General features: G+C 41.9%; 1 protein-coding gene across 1 annotated transcript in view; it reads right to left on the minus strand.

The window, feature by feature from the left end:
- The window catches only part of PGM2 (phosphoglucomutase 2), a 35841-nt gene extending 20584 nt beyond the window's left edge, over window positions 1-15257 (minus strand). The window contains exons 1-6 of the mRNA XM_059067616.2: window positions 15099-15257; window positions 11182-11349; window positions 6804-6910; window positions 3259-3343; window positions 1292-1375; window positions 978-1171 (exon numbers count right to left, since the gene is read on the minus strand). Of these exons, the coding sequence (XP_058923599.1) occupies window positions 978-1171; window positions 1292-1375; window positions 3259-3343; window positions 6804-6910; window positions 11182-11349; window positions 15099-15191 (731 nt within the window). The 5' untranslated portion in view covers window positions 15192-15257. The remainder of the gene's footprint in view (window positions 1-977; window positions 1172-1291; window positions 1376-3258; window positions 3344-6803; window positions 6911-11181; window positions 11350-15098) is intronic.
- Window positions 15258-15984: the final 727 nt, after the last annotated feature.

Consider the following 15984-nt stretch of genomic DNA (forward strand, 5'->3'; position numbering starts at 1 on the left):
AGGGAAGCCCCAATTGCAACTGTTTAGAAAGAACCTAATCTGCTTTCCTACTTTATGCTTCCTACAAAATTAAAAATCACCAACAACTCAAAAGATTTAAACACTGCAAAATGTAAACATGAAAGCCAAAGCAAAACAAGAGTTGTGCTTTTAAAAAAAAATAATCTTGGTACAGTGAAATCTATCTATAGTGACACAAAACCCAGGAATCAGAAATTAAAAGTTTCAATGAAAAAGTCCAAAGGTAACAACAGAAGGGAAAACAATATTTGAAATAAACGAAGTCTAGTTTTCTGTACAAGCAAAGAGGTTTTACAAATGCAAAAAAGGAACAAATATATAGAAAAATATAGGTTAAATAAATATTAAAAATATTCATAATTAAAGAATGCAAATAAAGTTAGGTATTACTTTCATGCAGCTAATTGGGAAAGAGGAGAAATTTAATACTTGGTATAGGTAAGAATGTGTGGAACATATACTATTATCATATACTGTTGGTGGGAATCTCAGCTAGTGTAACATTTCTGAAGAGCAATTTGTTAACCATTATCAACTTTGTAAATGCATATATAATTTTGATGCCTGCAATGTATCTTATGAATACACTTGTGCACACACACACACAAATATATGCATATATATGTATATACACATATACATATACATGAACTACAACAGAGGTTAGCAGCCGTGGCCTGTGGGCCAGCCACCCACTTTTGTAAATAACATTTTTTGGAACATAGCTATGTTTGCATGCGTTCATTTCTGTATGATCTATGGCTGCTTTCCTACAACAGCAGAGTTGGGTCGTTGTAACACAGTGGCTTACAAAGCCCAAAATATTTACTATCTGTCTTTCTAAGAAAAGCTGCCAGCCCCTCATCTATAAGCCTCTAAAGTCAGATGCAGCTACAGTATATGTACCAACTGAGGAGAAAATTTAATGAAAACAGAATTTGGCTAAATCCATTTACCTGTGAAAACAGTATTTTTTAAGGTCTTCAAAGTAGTCCTTATTGATGGAAGCACTTGGGTCATGAAAGAGTGGACTGCCATTGATTACAGAATCGTCCCAAGCTTGAGGCCATGGCTCTAGATTTTCTTCAATAGCCTGGGAAATCCCTTTATCATGAGGGGAGATGATCTGAGCCCCGTTATCCCAATAGACCTGGAGAATGCAGGAACATATCCAGATGGTTTACAGTTCATCCATTCCCTATGCTCCCAAACCATAAAGCCATAGGATTCATATAGAAGGACATAAATGTGGAGAGAAAAATAAAAATACCTTGTAACCATTATCCTGCTTTGGATTGTGAGAGGCAGTTATCATGATTCCAGCACAAAGTTTCAAATGTGATACCGTGTAGGGCTGTGATATAGTAGGAAAGGAGAACAGTTTTAAACAAAAAATTAGATATACTTAAAATGTCTATCACATATTGTACCGTGTTCCCTTTTAATAAACATCATATTGTGTCATACAATATTTTTGTGCCACATCCAAGCAGTACACTCTGACCGCCTTTAGAACTAACTCACTGCTCAAAATTCAAATAAGAAAGGTGAGTATTTTCCTAGATGTCTTCTTTTTTTTTTTTTTTTTTTGCGGTATGCGGGCCTCTCACTGTTGTGGCCTCTCCCGTTGCGGAGCACAGGCTCCGGACGCGCAGGCCCAGCGGCCATGGCTCACGGGCTTAGTTCCTCCGCGGCATGTGGGATCTTCCCGGACCAGGGCACGAACCCGTGTCTCCTGCATCGGCAGGCGGATTCTCAACCACTGCGCCACCAGGGAAGCCCCCTAGATGTCTTCTTATGCTCTCTTCTCCTTGGTAGAGCTAGAAAACTCTCCAAACAATGTGACGGTCTGATTCTCCACTGCACATGCTTTTAAGCTTTCTGCTCGGGACAGCAGCTTATGGATTCAGTTTATTTCCTCCAACTGCTTCCTCTGCTCTTCTTCCCCTGATTTGCTTTTAAGGAAAAGGTTGAGGAAAATGTGGGAGAAATGGAGAGAGCTCTCACAGCTTGTCATTTATCTCCCACTCCAGGTCTGATTATCCCTCCCCTGCATCTCTACTTAGCTCACATCTCTACAAGACTACTTCCCCAAACGGGGAGAGGGTAGGCTTATGCGCCCCGTGGCTGCACGTGAGATTTACTCTACACGGGCATCCTGAGATTCTACCTGCCTGTCCGCTTCCACCCTCCCACCAAGAATCACTGTGGTCACTTGTCCCCACTACGAGTTATCTTACATTCCCCAGGTTTCCTGGAGCGAAGAAAAAGGGAGAATCACTCCACTACGTGGGTAAATGACCATGAGACACTCATTTAATTCATGTCTGATATAAAAGTAATAGCTATCAACACTTACATAGTACAGAAGACCAATGATGCTTGAACACATTGCAATTTTTCCATCAAACAATAAAACTTGAACCACATCTGGATGTGACATTGAGTGCCAACTGGGATATTTACAATCTAGGAGGTGCTGCGCCTACCTGTCAGTGCACTAGAGACAGTAAACACAAAGCTAGTGGAGCTTACTTTTTTTTTACACACTCTCATTTCTACTTGATGGAACTAACTGCATTCAAACCATGTTTTTGGTTTAGTATCTAAAAACATTTATGCTTAGCATCTGGCTCCACTCTTTAACAGTTCTATCTACTTAAAAGCAACAGCTGTCACAGTCCCTATTGTCCTTTTCCTTAGATTCTGCTACAATAAGAATTTGATAAAAATCTTAATAAAACATGCCAAGTATGCTTCTTATACTGGCCATGAATAGGATTTAGAATGAAACATTTATATAAAAAGTTGGTGCACCAACTTGTCAAAAATTTTCATGATAAGACATGGTTTGAGTTGAATTCAGATTTAGACCCAAGAAGTTTCCTAATTGTGATAGCTGGGAAAAAAGAATACAAACCAAATTAAAAAGCAAACAGACAGACAAAAAAACAAAAGACATTTTGCTAACTAGCTAAAATATCCTTCGAATGCAAGTAAAAGAAAAATTGCATTAAAAAAAATTAATTCCGATGAATCAAAAGTTGAATACCAGAGAATATTAGTAGGATGTGGGAGGAACATTCCTGGAGAGGATGGAGAATTCCTGATAAAAGGCAAGGAGCCCTTCTATCTTTCAAACACCTGAATCCCAAGAGCACTGGAAGACTGTAAAACTCAGCCATGTCCCATCTCTGATTCCATGATAGGAAATTACAAGAGGAAAGAGTTACTTACCACAAAGGGGGTTGGGGTTATATCAGAGAAGAGGTACACAGGAATCCCCTGGCTGATAAACGTAGTTGCAGCAAGTCGGGCGAATCTGGAAATGCAGAGTGATGGGGGAGAAAAGGAATGTAGAGCCATCAGGACCGTGGGTGACAGTAAAGAAGGAAATGAAGGTCCAACCATTTCTTTAGACTGAGAACGGCAGCCAGGTCGAAGAAAACGTTTATTATACTTCCGCTGGCAGAGAACATTAAGGCTGGAGGAACCTTAGGAGTCATCTCACTCCACCCCTTTGTTTTACAGAAATGGGACTAAAGCCAAGAGAGGACATATGACTTGTCCCATGTCCACGAGCCACTCAGCGGCTGACCCAGGCCTGCACCCAAGTCTCTCAGCTCTCTTCCATCTCAGGGGGTCTCAGCGGAGGGCGATGCTGCCCCCATGGGACATCTGAATCGTCTGGAGACATTTTTGGTTGTCATCAGGGTAGAGCGCTAGTGGCAGCTAGTGGAAGGAGGCCAGGGATGCTGTTAATCATTCCACAATGCACAGGGCGCTGCCCACAGCAAAGAGTTATCTGGCCCGGTACCAAGTCACTTGGCAACAGTGCAGGGACGGAGAAACCCAAGTCTAAAGCTGTCACTATGCAGTATATGCCATGAAGACTCGTATTTGATTCGATGTTGTCCTCTACAAAACATATGGCACGTTGGCATGTGTGTGTGTGATATATGTGTAACACATATATGCATATGACATGTATATGACATATATACATCTTGGCTCCATTCAGCCCTTAGAAGAAGACTTAAATCTTTGACACTTTGACAAACTTCTCAATTTCCACAGCACCTGGCTTAGGGCAGGACACACAACATGGCACTGGGTCTTTCTTCATGCATGGAGTAAAGTACTTCATCACAATAATTGAGCAATTTACTTCCAATGAACAACACCACACTATTACAGGATTAAACAAACAAAATATTTGATCATTCTCCCAAATAGTTCTTGAGCACTAACTTCATGGAACACTATTTTGGGAGCTGGCTGGGGCAAAAAGAGGAGATCTTTAACAACTCAAGCGTTAAAATTCCTAGGATCAATAGTAATACGAAAATGATTTTGACAATTAAAAAATACCTCTACATAGGGGTAAGTCATAAAAATAACAAAATTTAGCAAAAACAACTTAACTAAAAATCTGAATTAAATCCACACTGTATTCACTAAAAGGTACTGAATCACTTTTACCCTCATGAAATGTGTAGCATGTGTTCAGGCTGACTTTAAAGGTGCTTTCTTAAAGCTGGCAAAGGAGACACTCAACATACCTACGATATATACATGATATATATGAATTAAGTTACAAATGTGCACAAAAAAAGATTCAGTGTGTTCTTTGCATATACTTAACAGTTATTGCTTATGTTTCCCACCAGATATTTAAAACTTAAGATTAAAGAACTAATCAACATTTCCTTAGGTAAAATTCTGAGACTGCAATAGTTCCTGACTCTTTAAGAAAATGTCGGGCTTCCCTGGTGGCGCAGTGGTTAAGAATCAGCCTGCAAATACAAGGGACACGGGTTCAAGCCTTGGTCCGGGAAGATCCCACATGCCACAGAGCAACTAAGCCCGTGCGCCACAACTACTGAGCCTGTGCACTAGAGCCTGCGAGCCACAACTATAGCCTGTGCTCTAGAGCCCGTGAGCCACAACTACGGAAGCCCGTGTGCCTAGAGCCCGTGCTCCGCAATAAGAGAAACCACCGCAACGAGAAGCCTGTGCACCGCAACGAAGAGTAGCCCCCGCTCGCCACAACTAGAGAAAGGCTGCACACAGCAACGAAGACCCACCACAGCCAAAAATAAATAAATAAGTAAAAAAAAAAAAGAAAATGTCCATTTCCTCATCATGACTGTTTTACCATACACTGGTGAGTAATTGTTACAACCTCTAAATATCTTGCTTGCTGTAGGTGACAGACAGCGACCCTGAACTCCACTCCATCCCATTCTATCAAACTCTGAGACTTGAACCATAAACAAATCGAACCAGTAATATCGGTCACTTTAAGGAACTGATATGGCCCCAAGGCCAAAGCAAGAAACAGCTGCACCTTAATTGACAATGTTAACATTTATGAAAGATGTGTCAACCTGAAGCAGGGTAGTTAGCCTAAGGAGAAGAAATTTGAGAAGCTGAACAGGCAGTTAGCCACATATACGCACTGTGCATGCTGTGACCGGAGGGTCTGACCTGCTGGTAAAGCATGCTTATGATGTAATTCTCACTGTAAATTCACTAACTGAAATTGACAAACTGATATGCTGAGGTTTTATACTACATTACTCTCTTGTGAATGTAGTTCATAAGCATCAGTCCTTGAGAGATACAGCTTCTCTCTTGCTTTACTGACAAAAATCACATTTCTGAGTCTGCAGCTGAAGACCCAATATTTTATATCACCCTGAGTTCAACCTAGGAGCTGATGTCATCTGGTATTTTGCCCTGGCCATGCTCCCTTCCTCACAGCCACACATTTGTTCCCATTAATGTTTCTCTCTTAGACTAGAAGCTACTGAGAAGCAAAGATTAGGACTCTACGAATTCATCCAACACTGTAAAGTTATGAGATTTTTCATTAATATTAAACATTGGTATGTTCTTCCAATCTAAGAAACTACTAATACTTACACTCTGGAAAGATTAAAAAAATTCAACATAATAGAGGAAGTGTTCAAGTAAAAAAGAGGGTCATATAATGTGATTAAGAGCAGTGACTGGCAAACTCCAGCCCATTTTATAAATAAAGTTTTACTGGAACACTGCCATGCCCATTCAGTCATCAATTGTTCATGGCTGTTTTTATGCTACATGGCAGAGTTGAGTGGTTGTGACAGAGACTGTACAGCCCACAGTGTATAAGATATTTACTATTGGCCCTTTAGAGAAACAGTTTGATGACCCCTGGTGTCAGCCTCTTTATGTTTAAATTGTGTTGCCTTCTCTCACTTTATGATATTAGAGCAAAGAGATAAAAGTACATACTTTACAGGTTTGGTGAGGGCTAAATGAGTGAATACCTAGGTGCCTAACTCACATTCAGCACTCAAATGATTCTATCACCATCACCACCACCATCATCATCTGCCTACAGCTACATAAGCCAGTCTCATTGGTTTGGGAATGTTACAAGAATGCAGCTTGCAATGGGCATTTAAGAATGGGAAGGAGCTCATGAGGCTTATAAATAGTGGAAGAAAAAGAATTTACATAAAAGGAAGAAAGTGAGAGGGAGAAATAATATTGCCAGTTAAAAAAATTACCTTAGATAGGTAATAAGTTCTAAAATTGTCTAAATAATTTTATCTTCTTAATCCAAACATAAAACCAGAATTCTTAGGGTTGCAATAGAATCTACCCATCAGTTTTATAGTTAAGCAATGTAGCTGACAAACGTATTTAAAGTCAACATATTGAAATGGTGATTACACCTAAAACTACAAAATACACTACAAAAAAATAGTTTCCGAAATATCTTTACATACCTTCTGCTGCTGCCTCCACTTGCTGGATGGGCTCGAGCATCATAGCTGATCACAACACCTCTTTGCTTAAGGTCACTGAATTGTTTTTCCAGGTATCTACAAAATCCCTAAAAAATACCCCATGGATTCAAAGAGTATACTATATGTTTTAACACAAACACTATATATATATTATATATATACTGAACAATAGGAAAATAACAGCTGTATTTATTTTCTATCTGTATCAGATAATGTGTTGGACACTTAGTATTTATTATCACTAATCCCAGATCAACTTGGCCAAGAAACCTCATTTTACAGATGGAAAAGCTAGAACTCAGAGAGGCTCGGTGACTTGCCCAGTTTCAGATACATGAATAGCAGAGCCTAGATTTGTGCCTGGGTCTGGTTAGAGGTGGTTCAGTGCTGGGTTAAAAGCACACAGACTGTGGGCTTGTACTCTACGCCCACCTACAAGCAAATGACAAGTTCCTCAATCTCTGAGTGCCTCAGTTTCCTCTTCTGTAAAATGGAAATAACAATAGTACCTACTTCAAAGGGCTGTATGAGGGCTAAATGAGTTAAAACATGCCAAGTGCTGAGAATCCGACACCAAGGAAGCACTATGTGTTTGCTGTTATGAGCATTATTTTTACTGTCATTTTTCTTCAAAGCCTGTATTCATTTTACACTAGCCTAAAATGTCTGAGGACAGGGAGGTGTTTCAGACATTTCCACCTGCCCTGTACATCAGTAGGTAAAAGAAATTCAACAGTTAAGATTTCGACAGTTAACTGATCTAAACTTGTTCTGCTTGTGATATTGTTTTCAAGCAGGTAGGCCTTAAGGAGGCTCTATCAGTCCACCATTATACAAATTAAAATTGTGCGGAGTTTGGGCTATTCCCACCTGCCTAGAAATGGTGGAACACACAATTCCTGTACCTTAGTGGGTGCAATAACATCACATCAGTCTGAAATATGGAAGATTAGAAAACATTGAACTTTGAATTCAAGAGGTTTAGATTACTGGACAAAATAGGTTTTATTACAGAACAAAAAGAACTCTGGTTGATTGGGTTATAATGATGGTTCATACTACTTATTTCACTTTGATTAAAGGAAGTCTTATAAAAAGTAATTGTAACTCTTATTTTTGGTAGGGCAATACTTCACAGCTTTGTTGCCAGAATGATGCCAATTTAGAAAGCCTTCAGTTTTTCTTGTGCAAAAATATTGCATTGGGCATATCTTCTGAGGTTGAGGGATACGAGGTAATAAGAACACATGTGTACTGGTTTTGTGGGGTCCCCCGAGGGCACACAGATGCTCACACTCTAAGGCTTACAACAGTGACAGCACTCTCTCCCTGGCCCAGGTCGACCCCTGTGTGTGTGTTCAAGGGGGGCAAAAAAACATTCAGCCTTAGTCTAAAATCCCTATCATCTTCAAACTGCTCTAAAAAACTCTGGGGCCTGCTGAGGCTGAGGACCTGAGAGCATGGCTAAGGGAAGAGGGCATGCTTTTTCCTGAGAAGAGACTCACTGAGGGATGGAAATATTATAGAGCGTAAGAAACAAACTTTATATACTTTCAAAAGGTCAAACTATGACCAATATGTAAAAGCTACAGAAAGATAGATTTGGCTCAAAATAAAGAAACCATTCTTTAATGAGAACGATCTAAAGACAGAATGGCTAATTCAGAAGACAATGAGTTCTCTATCACTGATGTATAATGGCTCAGTTAAGTAACCTAAAAGGAAACTATAACCTCTGTCGATGAGACAAACAATACAAAAATTTCCCTCTAGTCTCTATCCTGTTTCCTAGTGGGTTGTTCTTGACTCACATGCATCTACTTCTTAAATACAACCAGATGAATTTGGGGGCACCAATAGGACGAGAGTTCGCACCAGAGACCAGCAAGCATGGAGTTTTCAGATGACTCCAGGCTCCAAGCTGGCCCACGTGATTGCCAAATGCAGCAGAGATGAGCTGTCCCCATTGAGCTCCACCCACATTACAGATCTGTGAGCAAAATAAATGTTGTTGTTTAAGACTGCTATGTTTTGCGTGATTTGTTGTATGCCCTAGTGACCAGAGCAGAGGGCAACCTTATCCATCAACATGATCCCATGTTATCCATAAACTAGAACAGGATTCCCAGGCTCACTTTATTCTAAGCCTTCCCTCCAAAAAGATCTAGGGAGCCCTACTGCTTAACAGTAATGTGTTCCCATGGCAACTCTGTACCCTTATGCAAGAGTTCCTTCTTAGGGTTTTGCCAGAACATGCCCAACTCTGCCTTTATGTTGGGAGGTACACGTAAAGTACACGTAATCACCAGTAGTCAATTTTCCCAACGTCTTCTTTCCTGGAATTAAAGTGATCTTCAATTTTAACAAGTCTAAGCAGTTGAAGAAACACAACAATCTGTTCCACTTCATCTCCCTCATAAACAGAACTCTCGACACTCAGCATCAGCTGTTTCATCAAAGGCTTCATCTTTATTCCTAAAAGTTGGGTCTGGACTCTAAGAGTAAAATTCACAAATGAAGGCAAGGGAACTCAGCAATAATTTCCACCTATGCTGTAAATTAAAACTGAATAGAACTAATAACTCTTGGTTATTCTGGCAGTTAGAAAAGCTTTTCAATGCTTGCATCTGTACAACCATAACATTATAAGAACACAGGAGTCGGTCAGCTTAGTTGGTGGATTGGCACTGGAATGAAAGCTCCACGAGGAAATCTGTCTCTTTCAGTCACTATTAAATCCCTGATGCCTGGCACCCAATAAATCTCTGTTGAATGAATAAATGAACGAATGAATGAATTGCTGCATGAGTTTGAAAAGGTACTGCTTCAGCTGACTGTGCAAGCCTAACTTTATGGAGTTAACGTGTGATTCCCTGTGCCTAGGCAAACCCACAAGACTCATCCATAATTAAAACAAATTGGGTCTGTCAAATACAAAAGGAGCCTGGAGTTAAATTAATTAAACAAGGAGGCCATTGGGCTGAGATGGCTTTAATGCCTTAGGAGCCTACTAAGCAAGCCAAAACCTAACCCTGTAAAAACCTCAAGGTTAAGAAATCGCAACTTAAGGACAGCCAATCACAAACAGCCAGCAAGGCTTTCCCAAATATGGTACCTGCTTGAGCTGTAGCCAATCTATTAATTTCCTTGCTTTGCTTCTGCCTCTTCTCTGTAAGTCTTTCCCCTAGTTCTTGTTAGTGGAGCGCTCTGAGGGGGAGCAGAATATGCGACCCCAACACATGTCACTCTGGCATGTGAATCATTTTGAAATGAAGGCAATCAAGACCCAGCAGATTGAAGAAAAACCTTCACCTCTTCCTTAACTACCTAGAAGAATTTAGATATGGAGTCTGACCCAGAAAGGGAACTTTTTTTTTTTAAATTTATTTTTTATTTTTGGCTGTGTTGGGTCTTGGTTGCTGCGCATGGGCTTTCTCTAGTTGTGGCGAGCGGGGGCTACTCTTTGCTGTGGTGCGTGGGCTTCTCATTGTGGTGGCTCCTCTCATCGCAGAGCACAGGCTCTAGGCACGTGGGCTTCAGTAGTTGCAGCACGCAGGCTCAGTAGTTGTGGCACACGGGCCCTAGAGCACACAAGCTTCAGTAGTTGCAGTGCAAGGGCTCAGTAGTTGCAGGGTGCAGGCTCTAGGGCATGTGGGCTTCAGTAGTTGTGGTGCGAAGGCTCAGTAGTTGTGGCTCATGGGCTCTACAGTACAGGCTCAGTAGTTGCGGTGCACGGGCTTGGTTGCTCTGCGGCATGTGGGATCTTCCCGGGCCAGGGAACGAACCCGTGTCCCCTGCATTGGCAGGCTGATTCTCAACCACTGCGCCACCAGGGAAGTCCGAAAGGTAACTATTATCAGAGATAACTTTTAATCTGAAAGAGCTATCTGTATGGCAGGCAAACATTAACTAGCAAACATCTGCTCTTCTACTGCCCTGTGAAAAATATAGCTATAAAAACATATATATATACACACACACATATGCATATATGTGTGTATATATAAATATACATATATATTTGAAAAGTCCTTCTATTGTCATTCTCCACTTTGAAGCCTCAACTGCTAAACCTGCCCTTGGGTCTCATTGTCTTTATGGGGCTCCCATACGTATGTAATTAAATTTGTTTTCTCCTGTTAATCTGTCTTATGCCACTTTAATTAACAGACCAGCCAAAGAATCTGTAAGTGTAGAGGAAAAATTTTTTCTCCCCAGCAGCTCCTAACCAGTTTAGAATTGCCTGATTCAAACAGATTTTTGCTCAAATAAACTCTAAACTTTTTAATATGCTTCAGTTTATCTTTTAGCACTGTGACTATGTTAAGAATAACTAAGAAATATAAAAACGTGGCACCTGTGTAGTCTGAAGGATGGTCAAGTCATTCATACGAGAAATTCCTGCTCCCATAGCACCTCGGAGGCCAGCTGTCCCAAACTCCATTCGAGCCCCAAAACATTTTTGTAGTTCTTCTTTATTACCTTCTGCAATTAGTTGTTTCACTGACTCCAAAGTTAATGGATTCTGCAAAACAGAAATGTACATACCAGGTATAGCCAGGTGAATAATGTAATGAAAAATAAGGAATATAAAAAAAAAAACCTCACAATAACTCTAACCTACAGGAGAAAAAATATATATATATTATATGTATATGTATGTATTTGAAAAGCATATATATATATGCATACATATACACGTATAGGCTTTTCAATTTTCTGATGCTTTTAAAATTTGAAATATGAAGTTGGTCTTTTAAAAATTATAATGCATGATATTGTGATGTAATAAGTTTTTATTTCGTTTTTGTTCCTAGTTCCTGGCAAAGAGGTCATAAAACCCTTGAAATTTCCTGAATGATTAGGATGAAAGGAGAATCTTTTGTTATTCATAACAAACCCATTTCATCCATACCTGAGTTTATCCTACTGAGGTGACTCTTGGGAACCAACCAAGTGATTAGATGGTTGGAACTTTCAGCCCCACCCCCTGACTTCCAAGAAGGGGAGGTGCTGGAGATTAAGTTCAATCACCAATCATTTAATCAAGCATGCCTATGTAGGGGCACTGAAGCTCTGCACTCCTTCCCACCATACTTTGCCCTATGGATCTCTTCCAATTGGCTGTTCTTGAGTTGTGTCCTTCATAATAAAATTGGTAATAGTAAGTACAGTGTCTTCTGAGTTCTGTGAGCTGTCCTCCAATTACCAAACCCAAAAAGGGGGTCACGAGACCCCTGGTTTATCACTGGTTGGTCAGAAGTAGAGGTGACAACCTGGGACTTCTGCAGTTATCTGAAGTGGGGACAATATTGTGGGACTAAGCCCTGAGGCTGGAGGGTCTGTGCTAACTCTGTACTGAGTTAAATTGTTGGACACCCAGTTGGTGTCCACAGAGAAATGGAAGCTAGCATGGTGTGAAAAACTCACGCATTTGGTGTCAGAAGTATTGTGAGTAAAAGGAAATAGTTTTTCCTCTATAATGTAAGTATTATTTTCTTTCCTACAAAGGAAAGAAAAGCACTTTTGGAGAAATGGAATGAACATACAGGTTTGGGGATCTAACACTCAGAATGGAATCTCAGCAACACCACCACTCACCAACTCTGTACTGTTGGGCAGATTATTTAGCTTCTTGAATCCTCAGTTTCCTCATCTCTAAAATGGGAACAATCTATAACCTTCCTTACAAGGTGGTTTACATTAAATTAATGTAAAACACCTTTTTCTATCTGGCACCTAGTAATAATCAAATGTTCATTTTCTTCCCTAATGTCTTCAAATTTTCCCAAAGTGATCGTGTATATAATTTAAATCAAAACCTTACTTTGGTAGTGTTTTATAAGTGGTACAATACTTTCACATACCTGGACAAATTTGAATCTTGCAATGACTATAAGAAGCAGGCAAATAACAAAAACCCCATTTTATAGATGGGGAAGCCTCAGACATTAAGTGTCCTGCTTAAACTGTATGTGTAAGCATTAACTTAGTACCTTTCATATTACATTAACTGCTTCAAACAGACACTCACATGAATCATTTAAGTTCATTTTAAATTGCCCTTTTTTTGTGCAAGAGTTGCAGAAAATGTTAAGCATGGAGAAAAATGACAATTACATTAATTCCATATCAACCTTTTAAATTAAGAATTTAGGGTAACAAAGAGTAAGTACTTTATATTCTATCTTACAGTAATCACCTCAGTGAATGACCATGCAGGCAAAACATGGCCACAGAATTAAACTTTGAAATGCTACTGCAATAAAATGCTGCCTTTGGGAATTAAGCTCACATTTTCAGATTGTTCCAGATTCAAGAGGAAACAAGTAAAAGCCCACCTTTTTGGTTACAAGCAATAGCCACTGACCACAGAGCACAATTTGACCTATCAGATTGTTAGGTGCCTGCAAGTTAGGGCTCAGATCTGCAATGTAAAAGAGGTTCAATAAATACTTGCTGAGTGCATGAGAAAACAGAGATTTCAAGGTCACACCCAATATCCAGTGATTCTTCCATTCACAGTGTAGATTTGGAAAATCCTAATTGGCCTTTGATATCTATAAAAGACTGAATAGCTTGAGAGAAACCAAAGGAGGCAGAAAGATAAGAACAAAAAAATCAAGAGTCAGCAGAGATCAGAGTCATATGTGGCAGTGACACATTTGTCAGCATCCAGAGGAAGAGGGATGGAGGCACAGTGGAAATGCTCAGAGGGTACCTGCTGGTGCCCCGCCACCCTTGGGGCAATCAGACCACAGGGCTGCAATGCTTTTAGCTGGCAGGAAGTTCCCTCTGGGTGCCTGTTGCAAGCCAAAGGAAAAATTAAGAGAGGAGAGAACAAGAGAAGTGGTAGCAAAAAGATGAAAAGGCCAACACCCCCTCACCTCTATCCAGTGAGGTACTCTCTCTGTATACAAAGATACAACATTTTGTGGAAATTGGGTTTTTATTTCTTCAAAGGGAAAGTTTTATGAAACTAATTCATTACCAACTATGGCTTCAAAAGATTTCTACTCACTGCCAGTTAGTGAGTTATCAGAAATGGAGACCTTTTCCTCCCCTAAAGAGTTCACAGGAATTACAAAGAAAAACCACCCAAGGAGTTGCCAATAGCATCCAGAAACAGGATGTGCTGGCATTTCATGTAAAGTGGGGGGCCCGAGGGTGAAGAGGAAGGCCTGGCCCCTGCAGAAAGGGCTTGTAATCTTTCTCACTGACTCATATATTTCAGGTCTCTATTATTTCAGTGCACAGTAGTGCACTGTGCAGGACTATGGACCATGGAAGTTCGTCAGCAGCACCGGCTATATGATTCGCTGGGGCCCAGTAGCAAATAAACCCACAGCAAGTGTTTTTGGTTTTGGCCAATCTCTAAGAGCTATGAGGGAAAAGCACAGTCTGTTTAGAGAGAGCATTAGAGAGAAATAATTTACTCTTGGAAGCCAGGGAAGCCCTCTCTACATAAGCCACATTTAAGTTCAGACCTGAAACATAAGTAACGACATGAGAAACAAGTTCAGCAGAAGAGAGCTGAGAGGAACTTTCCGGGAATACAAACAGCGTGCACGACGTAACAAGTAGGAAACGAGAGACTCAGGTTAGACAGGAGACAGGGAGTGATGTCCGGAGCTCGGTCCCTGCTTCTGTTTGCTCCAACATCTGAGAGTGAAAAGCTAGGGTGCTGTGTACAAGGGGTTCCCCCTTCTTCTCAGCAAAGTCTGAGACCTGAGAAAAATGCCTGAAGCCAAGCAGGTCCAACCGAAAGGATCCACGTTTGCAACCCAGCGCCTGGGAATGATGCTCTGCCGAGTACCCGGGAGTTTGAGGAACAGGCGGGAACAAATAGGGGTCGGTGGGGGATGCACGGCGGACTGCAGAGGACGAGCCCGCGGTCTGAGTGGCAGGAACGCGCGCTCGCCTCAATTAGACAAGACCCCTGAGCCCCGCCGCATTCAGACCAACCCCGCTCGCTGCCCCGCTCCCGAACTTGCAGTCCCCGCCCGCCGGATGGCTGATTTTGTCCCGGGACAACCTTTCCCGGACAAACTTCAAATGTGACACAAACCAGCCACACCGACGAGGCCTGGACGCCGCCGCGTCTTCCTCCTCGGTCTTCCGGCGGGACCAGCGCGGCCCCGCGGGGCGGAAGGAAGGGAAGGAAGGAAGCGCCTGGACCGGCACTCGCCGCAGGAAAGGCGGCGCGGCACCCGGGGAGCGGGCAGGGGGTCCTGCACCTCTGCCAGGCGCTCCCGGCCCCTCGGCGCCCTTCACCTTATCCCATCGCAGCCACCGGGCCGTCTCCTGATCCAGCCAGGCGTCCACGCCGGGGCCGCCGCCTCCCGGAGCCCCCGTCCCCGCCGCCATCCCTGCGCTGCCACCACCAAGTTCAAGAGGTGGCGAGATCGTCCTTCCGGCGGGGCGGGGAGGGGCGTGGGCGGGGCGGAGAGAACCGGCTCGGGAGCCACCCGCTTCCGGGAGGAAAATGACGTGCTCCGTCGGGGAGCAGCCTCCTTGCAGTGCACAGTTGCGCCTCTGGGGGCAGCGTGATAGAAGCGTGTGGGTGGAAGTGGGCGTGCTGAAAGACCCCGAGGTCAACCCCATTCATACAACAGCTATTCATTCATTTCCTACTGTGCGCCAGGCACCGGGTCAGGAGCTGGGATCCAAGCATGGGTAAGCCCAGAAAGGAGCCTAAAAGTTATGTAGAAATTCTGAGAGTCAAGAATAACCGAGAAAAATCCAGAAAAATGAGAAAAAGTGGGAGGATTAAGACAAATAGATGGTGAAACAGAATGGAGAGTCCAGAAACAAATCTACACGTGTATGGACAGTTCATTTCTTTCAGAGGTGTCGCCGCAGAGCGAGGGGAAAGGACTTACTTTCAATTAATGGTGCTAGGTCAACTGGATATCTATGTAAGAAGAAGTAAAAAGAAACTTGAGCCCCTACCTCACATCACACCTTATACAAATATGCATTCCAGGCTAATTGTAGATAAGTGTGAAAGGTGCAGTGAAACTTCTAGAAACTAAGGAGTTCATCTTCATGACCGTAGGACCACTAAGCCATAAAGGAGATGCATGTAGTGAGCATGAAAAGATATGCGTAAGAATGTCTCTAGCAGCATTATTTGTAATAGCCCCAAACTGGAAACAAC

This window comes from Kogia breviceps, chromosome 6, assembly GCF_026419965.1.
Source record: "Kogia breviceps isolate mKogBre1 chromosome 6, mKogBre1 haplotype 1, whole genome shotgun sequence".
NCBI classification, from domain to species: Eukaryota; Metazoa; Chordata; class Mammalia; order Artiodactyla; family Physeteridae; genus Kogia; species Kogia breviceps.